At 36.0% G+C, this 20858-nt stretch overlaps 2 protein-coding genes across 2 annotated transcripts in view; one reads left to right on the forward strand and one right to left on the reverse strand.

The window, feature by feature from the left end:
- LOC105152315 (protein spaetzle) overlaps nucleotides 1–15237 on the forward strand; it is a 65117-nt gene extending 49880 nt beyond the window's left edge. Inside the window, exons 5-6 of the mRNA XM_087411493.1 lie at nucleotides 14642–14748; nucleotides 14904–15237. Coding sequence (XP_087267619.1) covers nucleotides 14642–14748; nucleotides 14904–15111 — 315 coding nt within the window. The 3' untranslated portion in view covers nucleotides 15112–15237. The remainder of the gene's footprint in view (nucleotides 1–14641; nucleotides 14749–14903) is intronic.
- A 3-nt stretch (nucleotides 15238–15240) lies between these two features.
- The window catches only part of LOC105152390 (4-vinylanisole receptor), a 68319-nt gene continuing 62701 nt past the window's right edge, over nucleotides 15241–20858 (reverse strand). Inside the window, exons 3-5 of the mRNA XM_087411491.1 lie at nucleotides 15710–15914; nucleotides 15437–15592; nucleotides 15241–15331 (exon numbers count right to left, since the gene is read on the reverse strand). Coding sequence (XP_087267617.1) covers nucleotides 15284–15331; nucleotides 15437–15592; nucleotides 15710–15914 — 409 coding nt within the window. The 3' untranslated portion in view covers nucleotides 15241–15283. The remainder of the gene's footprint in view (nucleotides 15332–15436; nucleotides 15593–15709; nucleotides 15915–20858) is intronic.

Below are 20858 nucleotides of genomic sequence, written 5' to 3' on the forward strand. Positions count from 1 at the left end.
AGTCTATCAGCCCCAGCTTGATTCCTTCTCAGGCCTGATTGCATGAATGTTACGCGAAATACGTTACACACTACCAGGGCGATGTGGCTGTGGAATAGCCAGCGTCGCTTGGATGGTAAGATGGTCATTCACACTGATCGCATTACTGACTCCGCACTCAACCATATTAAAGCTCGACGAGACAAAAATAAGATCCAAGTTGGTTGCCGAATTACATGTTAAGCGAGTTGGAGCATCAATTAATTGCCTAAGAGAAAACAGCGACGCGATATCGAGTAACAGTTTAGCGTTAGAGTTAATTTGACCAAGTATGTCGACATTAAAATCGCCCAAGCACGATCGGTTATACATACTGCACAGGATAGACATGACTCTATAAAATGCAAGTCAGAAAGTGGTGTACCCGGAGGGCGATATATGCCGACGACCGCCACTCGCCGACCGCGAGAAAGATGGAGAGACAGAGCAACAATGTCAGTGAGAGTACCCACCAATGAGCGCCCAAGCCAATCGGGGAGAATTGAAGAGACTCATCGATATATAGCGCGACACTGCCCCCGCAGCGGCCTGTGGATCTATTCGAGCGAACAAGCACAAAGTTATCTATATCGATGGATTCAAAGTCGGTCGAATTCCGCAACCAAGTCTCCCTGACAGATAGAACATTCAAACGGTGGAAGGTGATAACGTCTCTGACCAACGCAATATGCGGAATGAGATGCGCAAGAAATACCCATTTCCGAATCCAAAAATTGAGGCGGATCTGCAGGCAGTCACTCAGGACCACCTCCTCCGGATGCAAGCGGCGGGGATAGGGGAGCGGGATGAAAGGGAGCGGACGAGGGAGAAATGGACTTGAGGACTGAAAGAAATGAAGCCGGGGAGGTATAACGAAACGAAGGCCATATATATTATCTTTGATGCGAAAATAAGTAATCCCCTTACTGATCCAAACTCGCCTAACACTATGCGCCGTCGCTAATCGACGAGCTTCAATAAAAGTGCGCCGCTCAGACGCTGTAGCCTGCTCGCAAATAGAGATCCAATCGGCTGGCCAGAAGCCGTAGACATTCGATGTATTCAGTCCCCTCTGACGAGCCCTGACGATTATTTCATTGCGCCTCGCTATCGTCATAAATTTAACAATAAGTAGAGACGAGGACGAATTCCTGCCAGGAATTCTGAAGGCCCGCGTAATCTCCGATAAAGACATTGAGATATCAAGGGAGAACTAAACTCTTGTAGTCTCAGTGCAATTCTCTGAAGGGACTCTTGGTAGACTGAATACGATGAGTTCATTGCTCAAAGAGAATATGTTCAAAACTAACAGACAGTCCACCCGGTAAGGTATGAGAACCATTAGCAGAAGTCGCAGAACCAGTACGCATCTCCCCTCCAACCTATCGAAGCGCTGCTTAAGGATGATCTGCCTTGCACCCATAACCAGATTGGCGGATAGGTCATCCGTCGCCGTCGCCAGTTGATTCGACGCACTCTCAACATCCCCAAGACGCTATAGCACTCCATCGAATTCCACCATCCTAGCGTTAAATGTCTCCAGAATGGGCTTGAGACGATCTAGAAGACTAAGTCCTGACTCAATACGCGCAATTGTGTTCCAAAGAAGAGATGGATTTAATTAGAGTAGACCAAGAGGACTTAACTGCAGAAAGAGCCGATAAGACATCAGAAGATATCTGGGAAGAATGACACCGCATTCTCATCAGATAGAGGTGAGAGAAAAGACGGCGAGACGCAACCAGCCAAGGAGGCAGCATCAGTCCCAAGCAGAGGCAACGACAGCCTACCTCCAGTTGCAACAGGATTGCAATCAGAGGGGCACAAATCATTGTCAGTGCCACAGAAAGTGTAAGGGCGCTTATACGAAATAAAGCGTTTACATTTGGTACACGTCGACTGACTCATGCTAAATTACACGAAATTAAACACAGTACAAGAGAATGTGTAGGATCGCATAACAAAAGCACGCAGCAATTTAACAAAATAATTATTTATATTCGGATTTGTCCTTTAAACAAAGGCAGAAACGAATGATAAATAAACAATAACGATATAATGGCTAAATTTGAACATAAAATTATGACGTCGCTACAGAAATTATTATGCAATGATAAAATATTACAAGAATGTAATAAAAAACACACAACTAATGCAGTACAAGCACACTAATAAAATAACAAAAACTCAGAAAGATTGCGTCACAGAAATACATTCTGCTCGTCGACCAGTATTCGCGAAAACGTTCAAAGTAAAAAATTAGAAGATAAAAAACTGAGGTGTTGTAATAAGCACCAATGACTATAATAAAATGAAAAAAAATGTGCAGCAAGCTAATAAGTAAAGACAGCACTTTTCACAAGAGAGAACGCAGAAATTGAACAAGAAAGCGAAATCAGAGAAGAACGACGAGCAGAGATGTTGACAGCACAAGTATCACACGAGTATTCAAATATATATATCATATGTACAGAGTATCATATATACAGGGTGTCCAAAGAGAATTCTTCAATCACCCACAGAAAGATAGATAGGATCGAAATAAACATAAAAGTCCCTTATCGTTTAGCGATATTCGTAATAATAATCGAGATATTAATGTTTGCAATTGTACTAATGAGAGCGCGCCGATAGAAATGTTCCGCTCGAGGTACAGCTCGGCCCACTTTTTTAAACATAGACTGCACTGGCAACGCGTTGGAGAGATAAGAGGGGAAGCGCGCCATTGCTTAGCGCTTAGCATTACCGCTCACACGTTTCATCGCACCGCATCAAAGGACTCGCGATGACCGCTACGCGATTACATATGTAATAATACTGCAAAAATAGGACAAATATAAATCATAATAAACTTCGATGAATAAAAATGTCGAAAGAGAAAAAGTGATTAAACCTATGGAAATCTACGGAAAATCTAATTAATTTCTATCGTAATTTGTCGTTTCTCTAAATCTCGAAATGAAAAAATTTTAAGAAAAAGTATCTGAAAGAAATAATATCATTTTCCACCATTCTCTATTGTTTCCTGTTAGAAGAATATTTCATCGGAATATAATAAAATATCAATAAAGATGTAATCTGCCATAATTAATAGTGTATTTACGATAGTAGAAATTTTAAGCTCATTATCGCATAATTACCAAAAAAGCTCTTTGTTTTTAATCGTATCAATGATATTTGACATAGCATTGTACTTTCGAGGTATAATTAATTATCGTAGGCAGTTCATCGTAATCTATTATAAAATCGGAGAATAGTACACGTTTTTTTATCGTATTATTACAAAAAGCGTTGCGTATTTATTATGCATAATAAATATTTCATGTATATCATAAGATACTTATGAAAGGAAAACGTATAAAGATTAATCGTGAATATTAATTATAACATTTTCACGTTTCGTGGAAAAGGAAACGATAAAAGAATTTGATATTACCAATACACTACACAAAAAAATTGAAGGATCACTTAGTAGTCCTCCAAAAATAGGTAATGTTCAAGAGAGTGTAACTTCGTCAAAAATAATCATAACAAGATTTTTAAAAATGTATTTTAAAGCTTCAAGTCTCTACTTTTGAGGCCGATTAATTGATATTTCGATCTAATTAATTCTTCACAAAGTTATAGGGATTATAAATGGATAGCTTTCAAACCTCTAAAAATTTTGTACGTATTTTACAAAGTTTCACGACCTGAATTAAAAATCGCAAACAAATTCTGTTTAGCGTTTGAAAGAGTGAATCTTTATCTTTAATTTGTCTTTTCGTTAAGCATTATATAATATTTTTTTATCGAGTTATTTAACATTAAAGCGAAAACGAATCCTTTCACTTCAATGTTAAATAACTCGGTAAAAAAAAGACTATCCACAGAGAAGCAAATTTAATTTAGGTCATGGAACTTTTGTAAAGTTTGTAGAAAATTTTTTTATTTGACGGCTTTCCATGTATATCCCTATAACTTTGTAAAAAGTCAATCAGAGAGATCGAAATATTAATTACTTATCTCAAAAGTAGAGACTTCAAACTTTATAATGCTTCAAAAATCTCGTTACGATTATTATACTCTCTTGAATATTAATTATTTTTGGAGAACAAACTGAGTAATGTGTTATAATATACTTTTAGAGGCAAACAATGGAGATCAATCGCGAATTTGATGATACGATAAGAAAAAAAAATTAGAATTGTGGATTCTATTATTAGTAATTCATTTTGTTTTATGCATTAATTTTGTAAATTTACAGGTTATGTTATTTTTACATCTACTTTTGATGTACATTTATTAAATTTTGTTATGCAGATAGGAAATTGTTTCTATATCATCTTGAGGTAGATGGCGTGTTTTTTTTAAGTGGTTTTCCCCAGTAGGCTTAATCCATTCTGTCCTTACACTTCTAATGTAACAACTGCTCGAAGTGCTTTTCTTGCATTTGCAAGTAAAGTTCGACTCTCCGAGAAATTTGCCGCGTTGCACGGTGCACCATATCCGGAGTGATGGTTTGAAAGGCCGCTATGATTTCATTACGTACCTCATTCTGGATCATCATCACGTTTATGAGCTATCTCGATTGCAGCTTTGACATAATCCCAGACGAAGTAATCGAGCACATTCAAACCTGGTGAGCGTGCCGGCCAAACGATCGGACCACTCCGACCAATTCATCTGTCTGGAAAACATTCATCCAATTTCCCGTACTCTGCGAGAGAATAATGTACGGGAGCTCCATCGTGCTGAAAAATCAGCGTAAAAATTTCCCGCTCTCGGAAAGGAACGTCATCCAAGAGAATCGGTAACTAATTTTCAATGAAATCAGCGTATGTTCTATGTATTGAGGTGTGTCGGAAATAAGTATGGCCCGATCTGAAAATCACCCATCGAAACGTTATGGAAACAAGGTAGTAGAAAAAAATTTCTTAATTTATAAGAATTTTTACCACTTTGTTAACAAATACTCCTGTCCACACATTGATCGACCATCGATACTGAAAGACGCATTATCGAATAGCGGATCTCTTCTTGTCAGAGCAAGAAATTATAAGAATTGAGCACGCCGTTCAACGTAAATGTGGCCTCGTCCATCCATAAAATACTATCGGAAAATGAAGCATTTCACATTGTGCGAGGAATCCTACGCAAGTTTTATTAATGATTATAAATTTATTATTGATTACTATATATTAAAAGTGCTATAAATATGAAAGAAAAACTGGAATAAAAAAATAAAAATACCTGCATAAAAATTAATACGCTGTATCTCATCCTGTGCTAAAAGTTGTTGCACACGTTGAAAATTGAACGGATGCAATCCATTTTTCTTTAAAACACGGTATATTGTGGTTCGCAATACACCAGGTGTACGACTTATACGGCAATACACTTTTGAGGATTTTCAATCATTTACATAATTCGCTCGTCATTTAACGCGACGACGCAGTGCCCTTTCACAGTTTTGATGCACTGCGAGATTTCCTGTTTGTATCGCGCGTTGGAAACAATCCGATATTGTGCGTCTTGATAGGTAATGATGATTCGGAAATTGTTCCGCATATAGACGCTCCGCGGTGTGAGCATTTCCTCTAGCCATCTCGTAAAAATAAATCATTACGTATACTCTTTTGTTGTATAATTCATTTTAAGCGCAACTAACACATAACTAACTTGATAAGAGATCGTGCAATAGAGGAAAACACGAGAAAAAACATTTGAAAAAATCGAGAAAGGAGTTCAACTTGTATTGAGTGTATAATATCCTTTATCGCATTGCGTAATTCAATTTCTTTATCATTTACAGGTGTTTTCGAAATTTGAAAAAAAAATTAACATATTGAGAATATTTGTAGAATTCACTTGTACCATTTTAACGATTTGCGCTGTTTGACTTTAACTTTGCACTTGAATTATTTGTTATTCTTGCTAACTATGCTTTATACTGAAATTTTTTGCAAGATCTTTGTGATTTATCTAATAATAAAACGGCGCTACTGTCACGTTAAATAATAATATTAATCAAGCACGTACATCATATGTGATATAAAAATGACGCTACCGTTCTGTTAATTATTAGGTGCGCAACTAAGTTCTCGCTGTTATTTTGATGAAAATGCAACTTTATTGTGAAAAAATGGTTACAAATGAATCATTGAAAGTATTGCCCATCGCTAACTACTACTTTTTCCCATCTTTCTGGAGAGCTCGTATACCATCACGATAAAACTGTTCACTTACTGCTGGAGCCATCTGTTGACAAACAGCGGGAACTTAGTTGCGCACCTTTATTTATATCAATCAAGCACTATATCATGTGATAAGTATGAGAGAGCAATAAGTATATCAGATGATGATAGTGTTTCTGTGTGCTTTTCACTAGAGTTTGATATGAATCTTTCATATTTGCAATTTGTTACATCATAAGATCAAATACAATGCAAATCTCTCTTCTCTCCACTCTTTCTCGGATCGATAATCAATAGATAAGATTTTTTTGTATACTTCTGATCGACAATATTTTTAACCGAGATTCTTTTTCATATTTGATTTATCACAAATAAATCATGTACACCTCCTAAATAAATCACATACATTTTTACAATAAGCGTCGCTCCTTAGCATTCGTCAACGACATTCGTATTGTGTAAACATAAAATATTCTTCAATTCCTCTTATATTTTGCGATCGAGAATTTGGTATTCAAAATGTTTTAACCAGTGATAGTGTGTACAATAAACATGGCATTAAACAGAGTGACGAAATTACATATTACCGCAACCATGTTGACGATTTCCTCGTGGATGGATTGAACTATTGGGAGTACAAATAAGTTTTCGCCGTTTTTTATCAAAAATTAAGCATTTATTGTGAAAGAACGATACATAATGTTTTATTGAAAGTATTGTCGATCACTTTTTCCCATCTTTCTGGTAGCATACGGATATCGCGTTGGAAGAACGCTTCATCTTTTAAGGCTATTCAATCGATCCAATTTTTGGTATCTTCATATGATGTGAAGTGCTGTTCAGACAGGCCATGCGTCATCGATCGAAATAGATGGTAATCGGAAGGGGCAATGTCTGGTGAATGACGGGTGGAATAGAACTTCCCAATTGAGTGTTTCCATGTAGGTTTTGACCGGCGCCGCAACATGTGGTCGATCATTATCATGCAGGAGAATAATTTTGTCATGCCTGGAGTAGTAATGGGCGCGTTTTTTCTTGAGTGTTCGGCTCAATCTCATCAATTGTGTTCAGTAGAAAGCCTCAGTAACGGTTTCGTTCGGTTTGAGCAACTCATAATACACGACACCAAGCTGATCCCACCAAATACACAACATGAGTTTTTTTTCATGAATATTCGGTTTGGCTATCGATGTTGAAGCATGGCCAGGTGATCCTCATGATTTCCTCTTCTTTGGATTATCGTAGTGAATTCATTTTTCATCACCAGTGACTATACGATGCAAAAAACCCTTTCGTTTATGCCTGATAAGCAGCATTTCACATATGGAAAATCGGCGTTTAACGTTTCTCAACTTCAGTTCATATAAAACCCAATTCCCTTACTTTTGAATCATTCCCAATGATTTCAAACGATATGAAATTGCTTGTTGAGTCGCTGCTAATGTAAGTGCAAGTTCTTTTTGCGTTTGGCACGAACTTCATCCAATAATGCTTCCAATTCCGCGTCTTCGTATACTTTCGGCCTTCCGCTACATTCTTTGTCTTCGACGTCAAATTCATCATTCTTAAACTTTTGAAACCACTCATGACAACTTCTCTCACTTAAGGCCTTACCATATGCTTCTACAAGCAATTGATGAGCCTCAGCTGCAGATTTCTTCAAATTAAAGAAGTAAATCAAAAGTTCTCGCAAATGACGCTTATTCGGCTCAAAATTCGGCATTTTCGCACAAAAAAAATATATGATGCTGATACAAAATCGCTAGTATTTCAAGGTTATGTTGTTGACAGATGTCCAACCTTACGATATAACGTTTTACAGACAATTTTAACCATAGCTTGCTAGTGGCGTCGTCTTTTGTCAAACGGTGGAAATTTATTTGTACTCCCAATACTATCAGATTTGCGTTAGACTACATTTGTGTAATGCAGGATATATTAATATTGATGATTAATCTTAAATGCTTGAAAGCCGAGGACAGAAAAAATGACTAACCACGATGTTAATTTGTTTTATTTCAAATATTACTCTTTTGAGGAGGAAGACGAAAATGAGGAGAAGAATGTTGTATATTTTTCAATTTAACGATATTTTGGTAAGCATTTTTTAAATATTACTCGCGCAAATATATTTTTATGTTATAATAATAATATACCTTTTCAAACACATTTTTTAAATGACATGTCCCAAAATATTCCAGGAAGGAAGGCATTTGGAATAATTCGTGCATAAAAAAATGAGAGTGGAATAGGCTTGGGGAAATCAGTATAAAAAAAGCGCACCATACTAACTATTTCATAATAGGTGCGGAAATGATAATATCATTTTCTTATGACAGAAATCTACTTACAAGTAGAGCTTTATAATAAAATTACTTCTATCATAAATATTTTTTAAAATAATTTTTTTTAAAGTTCTGAAAGTTGTTACCAATATAGAATTTGAAGGGCCTCATGTATGAAAAGATTTTCAGCTTTCCTCATTATATTGAAAATTATTCAATTATATAAAAAAATGTTTTATACAAAAGTTTTACAATAAAATTACCTCTATTTTTTTACGCTAATGATATTTTTTGGAATAATTATTTAACCATTTTTTTCAAAAATTTTGAAAAATAATTTTTTTTTTAAATTGACACGAATGAATACACAGCTAATTTTATTGTAAAACTTTTGTATAAAACATTTTTTGATATTTCGAATAGTTTTCGAGATATAACGAAAAATGTTAAAAACCGCTTCACATATGAGGCTTTTCAAACTCTACATTGGCAACAACTTTCAGAACTTTTTTAAAAAATGATTATTTTAAAAAATATTTATATAGAAGTAATTTTAATATAAAATTACTTGTAAGTAGATTTCTGTCACAAAATGATAAAATATCATTTCTATACTATCATGAGGTAGATAGTATGGTGCGCTTTTTTTATAGTGGTTTCTTCACGTAAAGAGTGATTTTATCCCTTCAAACAGTTTTTCTGCCCCAACTGATATTTTCTAAATTTATCTTTTTATGTGAGTTACAAGTTCACTAAGTTTCATTAAAATCAGAATTTGTCTCGCGAGGTTTCCTTATAAGTATACCAAAATCTCACTTTCTCCCATTTCCCTATTTGCATATGACAAAGAATAGAAAATTTTTTTGCTTCATAAATACTTTTTATATTATGTTTTTAAATTAATTTTTTCGCTAATTGGGGTTGCATAATGTTTGCATAAGCGCAAATAGTGTTAATCAATTTAAAGTGATCAAAAACTGGGCACGTATTACTGAAAGAATGCTTCTTTTGACAATTTTTACATATCATTGATTGTGAATTGCATTCAACTTCTGTGGTTTTCTCCACATTTTGGACACGTTAATCTCCTTTTACAAACTCTATCGTTATGTAGCTTGAACAAATCTGACATTTTCTCACATTATTTATAAAGGGCAAAACTTTAGTTTTGACCTTCTATATATATATCACCTCCGGGAGATACCTAGAATTAAATACAATCTTTATGGGCTTTGAATCTTCAAGTTTTTTGGTTATTTTTGATTTTAAATTTAAGTCTCTGAATGTTTTACACTTCATAAGTGTTATTTTCCCATGTAATATCTTTTATAATATTATTAATTGATAGACTTTAGTCAATTCCTAATAACCCCCAAACGGTATAGTTTATAATTGGGAATATATATGATCCAATTTTTAGAGAATCTTTCTTTGTTAGCTAAAAAGGTATTCTTGATATGTTTTGAAAGTTATGCCTATATCATTAAAATTTGTTTTGCTTATTTTTAATATGTCTCCAAACTTCTTGTCCTTCAATTTAGAAAATATTAATTTACCGATAGTCATAGAGTGAAGATTGCTTATGTGTTGAATCTCTCCTATCTCATCCTTCACTGATTCAATTATTATTAGAAACGAGGGAGCAGATCTTTCGTTATATCAATTATTTAGTTGAGAGTGTAGATATTCCTTTCTAGTAACTAAAGCCCTTTGTCCCTATTATCCTCTTTTTCTAAAGGTGAGATTGGCAGATTTATATTAGGATTCATGTAGATTTTATATTCATAATATCATTCAAATCTGGATCCGATATTAAAGTACAAGATCTCTCATTTGTTCTCAGTTTCTTAGGTAAAGGAGAAGTAAAACTCTCATTTTTATTATCTTCATCTTCCGAACTTCTATTGTCTTGTTTGTTCTTCCCTACAGAGAAAAAAATTTTTTTTTTCATACTCTAATTGATTTTTTTTAAAGATAGATTATAGCCGTAAAGCAAAGAAAGCCTAATATTAGGACAATACTTATAATTTTTTATACTCATAATTTTATTTCTACTTCAGCTTACCTACGATTAATAATACAAACTTTTAGTAAATTAAAAAATTGTATGTTCTTAGTTTTGGAATTATTATATTATATTTATTTTTTATTTATTTATTTTTTTTTATAATTGTTATACCCTGCACTCATTAATTAATATTATATATATATATATATATATATATATATATTTATATATTTTTTTTAAATGGACGGAATTAATACTTCTAGATTAATATATATGTTTAATTAAATTTCTCTCTCTCACTCTAAGTTTCTTTATTTAATAGATGATACTATCTATTTCCGTGAAGAATGTGATGAATTCGCGACAATAATACTGTTATTGTATTAAACTCTTCAGAAGCCAATAACAAGGTCACGAGAATATCAACTTAATATTATCTCGTTTTCAACCAACACAAAGTGAAATATTATAAGGTTTCCTTTTATCTCCCACTTACAAAGTTATAGTTCTAATTATGATTAATAATATAAAACAACTTAACATTCATTTAATGTTGGATAAATTTCTCCAGAATTACTTATATATTTGATTATAATTGTTATATTTTATTTTATATTTTCTTTTCTCTTCTCTTTTTTTTTAAACAGCACATATTAACTACTTATAAAAGTGAATAATACCTCGAGAATTTATATTTTAATAAAGAAATTATAAGAAGATAAAAAAATGGTACAGATAAAAAATGGTAAATATATCACCTTATATCACAAAAATTAACATATGGATCTTCTCTTTCGAAAGGAATGTTCATCAGTAATAAATATTCATGAAACTGTCACAAAATACATAAACTCTTCAAGGACGTAATCACCACTGTATATTACACACAAAGATTATTTGGATAATTCATATATACAGTGAGTGCAAAAAGTATTCATACAGAGAAAGTATTTTTTTAAAAAACTTTATTTTTAAAAAGTAAATATTATCCAGCGAAAAATGAGTGATCAAATTGATGTCGAATCGATATTGATACGATGATTTCAACATCAATTCGACATCGATTCGTTTAATTGATCATTTCTTGCTGGGTAATTAACAATTTAGTCATAAAGAATAAAATAGATTGAATAGAATTGTATGTTTCTTAAAATTATATACACCAAAAAGATGTGTATTAATTATAGAAAATATATCATCTGAAAAATAAGCGAAAATTAAGAATTCTATTGTTTGAATGCTTAAAAAGTATTCGTACAATTAAGAAAATTTAGCTTCTAAAATCAGAAATACGTGCGAAGCTCATTTGTTTATGTTAGAACAGATTATATTCATTGTATAAAATTGCTAATTAATGTTTATTTTTTACAAATAAGATTTTTTATAAAAAATTTTCTTGAAAATTTTTTGTTCTCTGTATGTAGAAATATCTTATATTTCATATGAATTTACACAAGACTCTCATATTTAATATATTGGAAGAAAATGGATATATCTTTGCAGACATAAATTCTGTTCAAAAAAAGACGAATTTGACTATGCATATGTTTTAACCTCAAGATATGATACTTTGGTACCACAAAGTATAGTTCAAAGCTATGTGATTATAAAAAAAAATTACATTTTTGACCTTCCCCTACTTGAAGAGATCGTAATATTTCTTCTATAATTTTTGCTCATATAATTTTTTCTAAATTCAACTATACATAGTCTCAAATCATATAAACTATACCAACCTTAGATTTAAAGAAAGGGACAAAATTTTTAAGCATTAAAACAACATCTTTTACTCAAAGAACACCCGGATCTTATTCATCGACTTTCTTTTCTGAATCAATATTCTGGTATCCCACAAGATTTTCTTTCCGTGGTTCAGTTTAATATGCAGTATACTGGCAGTTTTTTTTTGGACAACCTTGATCTTGTTTTCCTCGTTCAGCAATACGGGTTTTATTTGATAACACAGGCCCACAAAAAAAAATACCCTGTGCTGGGGTGGAGACCTAGCTATTCTTATGTATTTTGATTCGTATTCAGCGACGCAAAATACATAAGAGAGAATCGCTAAGTCTCTACTCCAGCACAGGATAATTTTTTTGAGGGTCTCAATGTAATTATTAACACCACCATCTAACTATAACGTTTTCAATATGATTTGTTTCGTCCAACTGTTACATGAACCGACAAAACTCAAGGCATTTTTCATTCTCTCTTTAACAGAAAAAGGTGATGGGATGCAACTGCAAATCACTTTCTTCTGTTGGAGAGAAAAAAATGAAGAACGCCATTGTTCCCTCTTTCTTACATGTGCTAGTCGGTAAAATCTTTTGTTGATTCGGTATGCTTAAGCGGGGAACATAGACTTTTGCATAATGCATAAAACACGAGGCATAAGAAAAAAAAAGTTTATCTTATCTGTACTGTCTCTATGACAGCATATGACTTTTTAATTTTTTAGGGCTATCGCAGACAAAATTTTTGCAAGAGCTACCGCAGACAAAATTTCGTAACAGTAAGGGCATATTCACACATACTTGCATAATCGCATAAACGTGTTCATGAAAAAAATTATCCAATCGTATTTCTCTTATGCAAGTTTGTGTGGATATATCCTAAGGGTCACCATACAAAATGAAATAAACTGCATAAACATAGTATAAAATCGCTGGACTAATGATAATCCGATAAAAAGACGCTATATTGATTTGTATAAGATGATCATTGGTCCAGCGTGCTATGCTTATGCAACTTATGTAACTTTGTGTATAATGGCTACGTAAGACGTAAACTTGAGCCGATAAGCCAATCAGGATATTACTTTAGATTTACGTAATCCAGTAGAAATAGAAATAACAGTAAATTTATCCATAAAGCAAATTCCAACTGGTTGGAAAGAATCCCGCATAAAATCATAGGATTTTGGCCCTCGGTGAAATAAGTTAAAGCTTTAATATCTTATAGTTCTTGGCTCACAGATCAAAAGTATCCATAAAACTGGTTTTACATTAATCGCAAGCCGATCGCAAGTTTTTACATTTTGAAATCAACGCTTCATATTGTCGCAACAAACTTGCGATTGGCTTGCAACTAATGTAGAACCGGCTTAAGGGGAACGTCCCATTTGACCACCATCCCAATTGACCATGTTGCGATGATTACGAGTTGCAGCGTGAAAACGCTAGCTACAATTGAGCGGCTACCTCCAACTGTGATACGTTTCCACTCTAAAGAAGCCGTCGCCAAAACGCCAGCTGCTAAAGTCCCACTACCTTTTCATGCAGCGACAAATCGCTAGCCGCTAGATCAATATAATCGTTAATATAAAATTTTTTTTATACATTTAATTCCTGATTGAAACTGATAATTAAGAATGAGTTTCAAAGTGCGTTTAAACTATTCAAATAGTATTTTGTCAGCAACATTATGAAATAGATTGCTATCGGTAATAACTAAAAAGGTTAGTTTCGTCCGATTCTATAGTCTGCGTCATCTACTAACTACTTTCTGAATTTTAAGCGGCTAAACGACGGCTTGTAGGGAATTATGCAGAATGAGGAGAGCCGCTAGAGTTTTGACGCTGTGTGAATTTACACTTTTACGGATAAGTTTACTGCTATTTCTATGTCTGTCAGATTACGTAGATCTAAAGCATTGATCTAAATCAATGACCTAAGCAGGTTGTTATGGAATTTTGTTTCCAGTAACACTTAAGCTTACGGCACATACAAAAACAAACTGTAAGGCAGTAACACGTAAGCAAATTAGCCAATCACAGTAGAGACCGTAATACTTACAATAAATCCAATATTATGATTTCCTTATTACTTACGTTTTACTAATAACCATAAGACGTAAACTTAAGCCGATTATGAGTCAATCAGGATATTGCTTTAGATCTATGTAATTTAACGGAAACAGAAATGGCAGTAAATTGATTCGTAAGACAAATTTTAATCGAAATTTTAACAAATTTTAATTGAAATTTGCTTTATTACGGATAAGATTACTGCTATTATAATTATGTATTAATATTATGTTAGTTTTTTCATTTTGTTAGTTTTGTGTTTGCTGGCATTGAGTGATACTATATATGTAAATAATGTTAAGTTTAAAAAATGTTTATAAACACTAATAAAAACCACTTTAAATTACAGGAGCGATTAATTCGTCCAAAAACGGCTATAAATATGAAGAATCAGTGGATGTACATTGTTCAGGCAGGCGAAAATTTCTTTCAAAATATACGCATCGAAGCTTGTAGGTAAGTACAGAAAAAAGCTATAAATTAGAATGTCACAATCTTTTAATTTTATAAATAATATGAATAAAAAAATTACAGGATATATATAATATATATAGATCATAAGACGAGAGTCAAATAGAATGTTACGAGAAATATTCTTAATGTATTTTCAGAGAACTAGATGGTAAGTGCAGAATGATCGACGATTTTGCTGAAGGATACGTCACGATGTGCAAACAAAAGTATATTTATCGCGAGCTATCAGCCATTTCTGAAGGTGGCGAGATCGTTCGCGATTACTTCCGACTTCCTGCGAGCTGCTGTTGCCATGTTCAGTTCCAAGCCATTGAAGAAAAAGCGAGAATAAGATCGATTTCATAAGATATCTTCAGCCTTTACTTATACTAATTGAAAAATGTATAAGAATATATTTAAGAAAATATTTAAGCACATTTAAATGTTTTTAAGCGGTATTATTTGCATGGAAATAAATAGTTGGCCACCAGATTTTTTCGACGTGTGTACCCGAAAAAAATAATAGTTTTCGTTCGTACTAAGATCCTTGCAAGACGTTATACGCTGAATAAGATATTTTGATGATCTAAAAAAATGAAAATTAAAAAATGTAATAATCAAGATATAATTGTTTTATACTTAATTTAAAACATTTTTAACGCAAATATTATGACAATATTATTCTGTTCACCTTCATAAACGAATCGTTGCACAAAGTAATCATGTATCCACTAGTTATCTTAATTGGTCTCTTAGATCGAGTAATTATTAATAAAAGAATCTTCATTAAATCAATAGGAAGCATCGGCCATTCCATCTCATAAATAGCATTTCCGATTTCAGTGCTCTACGTATTTAAGAATAAACTGATTAAAAGAAAGTTTACTAAATCGGCTTCAAATAAATTAAATATTCTTTGAAGAAAATAAGATTTTGGAAGTTAAAAAATTTTTTAATGACTAACCTTCAATGTTACTTCGTTACCGAACCAGCAGTACAAATAAATTTGCATAAGCATACAACCAAGATACGACGAGCTCCATGCAAATTCAAGGCTCAGCAAATTCTTTGTCAACATTTTGTAGATGCTAAGACAGAGCACTGTCGAGCTTATGGTGAATTGCACGAAAATCATTAGTGTGAATACCGCATTGATGCGTTCAGCAAATCTATACAATTATGATTATTTCCTTTATATATATATATATATATATATATATATACACACGCAGAGGGTAATTAAAATAAGATAACAAATTTCGGGACCGTATAGTCCCTACACCAAGCATGAAGAAAAAGTTATGTAGGATATGTAACACAGACTTCTATAACTAGATTGCTAACTTAATATGATAGAAAGAAATAAACCTAATTTCGAGCTGTTATTGTTTCAGTTCACATATGAGTAAGTATGCGTTCTGTCTGTGAATATCGCCTGAATTTGTGTGAAAAAAATTATAATAACATTGTTATCTTTGTGATTTGTACATGGGAGAGTGAACACAAAATATGGCACTGCCCAGTGTTGTCTTCAAACATGGAGGCGAAGTAGGCAGTCTATTTATAGAAGTCTGTGATATGTATGTACGTTCGCAAATCTACTTACTGAAATATATAGCTCACGATCAGTTGCATGATCCCCACGATATTCCCCGATCTAAATCCTTCAAATTTTTATCTGTACAGATATAATAAAGTTCTTAATAAAGTTTACGAAGTTCCAATCGCTAATAAAGATATGTTATGCCAACACATCTTTAATGCATCTTTAATCTTATGACATCATTCGCAATTGCTCTGGGATCTTTGAAAAAGTCCATGATCCGACATATCGAAACGTATATTAAATCAAAGAGACACATTTGGAACATTTGTTATAATTAAAAATTGAAAATAAATAATGTTAAATAATTATATTTATGTATATTATTTTTTTATTTTTCTCTACTAAGCATTTTAGGTGTATATCAGTAACAGTGAATCGAATACATGTTTATATGAATTCTTTTTCATGTATTGACGTGGGGAGCTTGATCCCGAATGTTTGTTACCTTATTTTAATTACATCCTATATGTCTCCATACACACGCACGCACGCACGCACGCACGCACATGTATTGTATACACTCATACGCGAGTAACAAATAACAGTATACATTATGTATTAATTGAATAAACATATTACACGCGGATATCCAGTGTTCGGCTCTCATAGATATTATCGTTCTTTGATTTATTCTTTGAAGCTCGTCTATTCCTTCTATTGTATTCTATATTAACTGTTACGCTTACACATTGTTGCATATTCAAGTTTCATTGATCTTATCTATCAATTTATTTCATGTTCCTTACAATTATATTGATCACATTGCACTATAACCTTTTGTTTGAGATCGGTAATTCAAAAAAAAGGTAAGAATTCCTTCGGTCGACCGACAGTAATTGTTATTGAACGCACGCACAAGGCGAGCTCGTGATTTCATCTCGAGCCTGACTTTAAGCCTCATCAAAGTCAGAGATTTATTGTTCTGTAGTCTTTCAAAACAATTCGGTACACGCAAACAGGCACCGACAACGGACCATCGAAAGTTCTAGAACAATTCGATTCGCGCACGCGAGCGCCGCGCTCCGACGAATACGTCACGCGCTGTCACCAATCCCGCGTACGGATTTTCTGTCGCGCATGACTGTTACGTTGAACGTCGCTAGAAAAGAATCGAAAGCGCCAATCAATTTTGTACAACCAATGCCACGTGATAATTACGATTGTGGCAAAATTTAATTGGATTTCTCCCAAGAAGAAAGCCCGGACCGGAAGTAATAAATGCTTCGATCTCGCCGGTTCTAAAGGCAGATTGCGCAGATTGCGGAAATAGTCTACACCGCTTATACCGTCTACACCGCTTAGAATTCTTAGACTTCTCAGAGTTCTTACTTCCAAAAAAGTTCTTAGAGTTCTTAGAGTCATAATCTCGCTTCGTAAAATCGCCGTGCTAACCGTTTAGTGAAATCGCTATAAACCGAAACTTTCGAGAAGCTTCGAGGAAAATCGCCGAGATTTTCCATCACCGCATTTCCAAGCTCAATTTGGAAAAGGTGACCGCATTTAATATTCTGTTAATCTAATCTTTAATTAATCATATCTTTTGACTTTGTAACTGAATACATTAAAGAAATTCTTTTGTTAAATTAAATGAAACGGAGTTCTCTTCACTGTCGTGCATCATATCAACCTTGTACCGTTTTCTCACTCGAACCTTTTTCCGCGCGGTGCGCTCTCGCACATTTTCTGGTCCTTCGAGCCGGATGAACTGCTCAGATTCTCGTCGCTTCACCAGCTGCTCAGAGCGACTTCCTGGTGCGTGCGTTGGCGTCACCGCGGTCGCGCGGTCGGCTCTGTGAACGGTCAGCACAACGGGTCGGCGCTTCTCCCAGCTGAACTCGACGCGGCGCTCATCAGGTGGATACGCATAGCGCAGTCACGGCATTACCAAGAGGAGAGAGCAGCTCTCGAAGACAAGCGCGACCTTGCCAGATCCAGCCATCTGCGAACCCTCAGCCCGTGCATGGACGAGCACGGAATTCTGCGAGTTGGAGGGCGTCTCAAGCACGCAGCGCTGTCGTTCGACGAGCGACATCCGATCATCGTGCCTCCAGGGTCATGGCTCACTCGCCTGCTGGTGGAAGCCTACCATCGCCGTACTCTCCACGGAGGAGTCCAGATGACCCTGGGATTGCTACGCCTCCGGTTCTGGATTCTCGCCGGTTCTAAAGGCAGATTGCGCAGATTGCGGAAATAGTCTACACCGCTTATACCGTCTACACCGCTTAGAATTCTTAGACTTCTCAGAGTTCTTACTTCCAAAAAAGTTCTTAGAGTTCTTAGAGTCATAATCTCGCTTCGTAAAATCGCCGTGCTAACCGTTTAGTGAAATCGCTATAAACCGAAACTTTCGAGAAGCTTCGAGGAAAATCGCCGAGATTTTCCATCACCGCATTTCCAAGCTCAATTTGGAAAAGGTGACCGCATTTAATATTCTGTTAATCTAATCTTTAATTAATCATATCTTTTGACTTTGTAACTGAATACATTAAAGAAATTCTTTTGTTAAATTAAATGAAACGGAGTTCTCTTCACTGTCGTGCATCATATCAACCTTGTACCGTTTTCTCACTCGAACCTTTTTCCGCGCGGTGCGCTCTCGCACATTTTCTGGTCCTTCGAGCCGGATGCTCGCCGGCATCCGCAGTGTCGAGTGCATCGCGTTCAGTTTGCTAGTGCTGAAAAGAAAGAGTGAGTGATGGGTAAGAAACTGCAGAATTTGCTGACGAAGCAAAGCGACCTTCGCCATCGCATGGCTCAGTCAGTATCAGATCTGGAGGAGCTCGGCGCAGCGAACATTACGCTGGAAGCCGCCGAGACAGTCGTCGGTCTTCTGGATGGATTGTGGGCGAAATTTGAGGCTCAGCATGAACTCATCATAGAGCATCTTGAAGATGCATTCGCGGAGAGCGAATACAACTCGACCAGAGTCGCTCACTCAGCGAGAGTGACGTACATCACGCAACGAAGTCTCCTTCTCAACCATGTTCGGAAACTCAAGGTGAAGGAACCGAGCTCAGCTTCCAAAACAGAAGGTAATGAGTCTTCCGGAAAACCGTCGCTGCCTCGCCTCAAGATTAGTTCTTTCTCTGGCGCGTTCGAAGACTGGCCTACATTCCGAGACCTCTTCCAATCCATTGTTGGCAGCAATTCATCACTCTCCGCAATCGAAAAATTTCATTACCTGAAAACTTGTCTGGAGGGTCCTGCCAAGGAACTGATTCAACCATTAGCGATGACCGAAGACAACTATCCACGCGCATGGGAGCTGCTAAGCGAGCGGTATGAAAATAAGAGAGAGTTATCTCGCTCCAATTTCTCCAAGTTTACCGCCGTGGCTAAGATGAAGAGCGAAAGTGCGGAGGAGCTCAACCGCGTTTTCAACGCCTTGACCAGGGTAGTCAACGGCCAGGAGAACATTGATAGGCCTATCAACTCTCATGGCTTCGATCTACTAACTCATCTTGCCGTCGAGCTCTTCGATCCAAGAACTCGCCTGGAGTGGGAGTCACTCTCACGCGCCTCGAGCGACATGCCCACTCTTAAAGAGCTAATGAACTTCATAAACCAACGAGCACTTACTCTCACAGCCGCCAAACCACAATCGCTCAAGGTCTCCGACAACCCGTCGCGATCCGCCAAGTCGCATCACGTCAAGAAACACACCGAGTCTTCTCAATGCGTTCTATGCAAGAGTAAGCACCACGTGATGGCGTGTGAAGAATTCAAGAAGAAATCCGCGGCCGACCGCAAGGCCGTCGCCGAAACTCACAGGCTGTGCTTTAACTGTCTCGGCTCTCATGCTTTCGCGAAGTGCCATTCGACGAAGACGTGTGCTACGTGCAAGTCTCGTCACCACTCCATGTTACACGACGCGTACGCTTCACCGAAACCTCAAGAAGTCAGCTCACTGTCTGCGGTGCGACGCGACAACAACCACAAGGCCATTTTGCTCGCAACGGCGCGAGTTTCCATCGCTGATCGTCACGGCAATCAGCACACCACACGCGTGCTCATCGATCAAGGTTCGGAAATTTCTCTAATTTCCGAGGCTCTGGTCCAACGCCTACGCTTGCCACGCTCTCGATCCTCAATCGAGGTCATCGGCATCAGCGGCAAAAGCTCCGGGCCCAGCAGGGGAAAGGTGACACTCAAGGTGACCTCATTAACAACAGGGACCGACTTCACCGTCGGAGCCTTTGTTCTGCCACGTCTGTCGCTTTATCAAGGCTCTCACGCAAGGATCAGAACTGAGTGGCCACATCTAAAGGGGCTCCAACTGGCTGATCCCGACTACACAGCAAACGACGCTATTGAGTTGCTTTTTGGAGCGGAAGTATGCTCAATCATTCTCCAGGATGGTCTCCGCAAGGGAGGCCCCCAAGCGCCTATCGCTCAAAAGACGCTGCTCGGCTGGATCTTATCGGGAGGTTGCGACCGAGTAAACAACTCAGCACAGCGCCACTCGCTTCAGTGCACCGCAGATCATGAGCCAGCCGACCTTGTGCAC

This window comes from Acromyrmex echinatior, chromosome 11 (genome assembly GCF_024713525.1).
Source record: "Acromyrmex echinatior isolate Ae372 chromosome 11, ASM2471352v2, whole genome shotgun sequence".
In the NCBI taxonomy this organism is placed as follows: Eukaryota; Metazoa; Arthropoda; class Insecta; order Hymenoptera; family Formicidae; genus Acromyrmex; species Acromyrmex echinatior.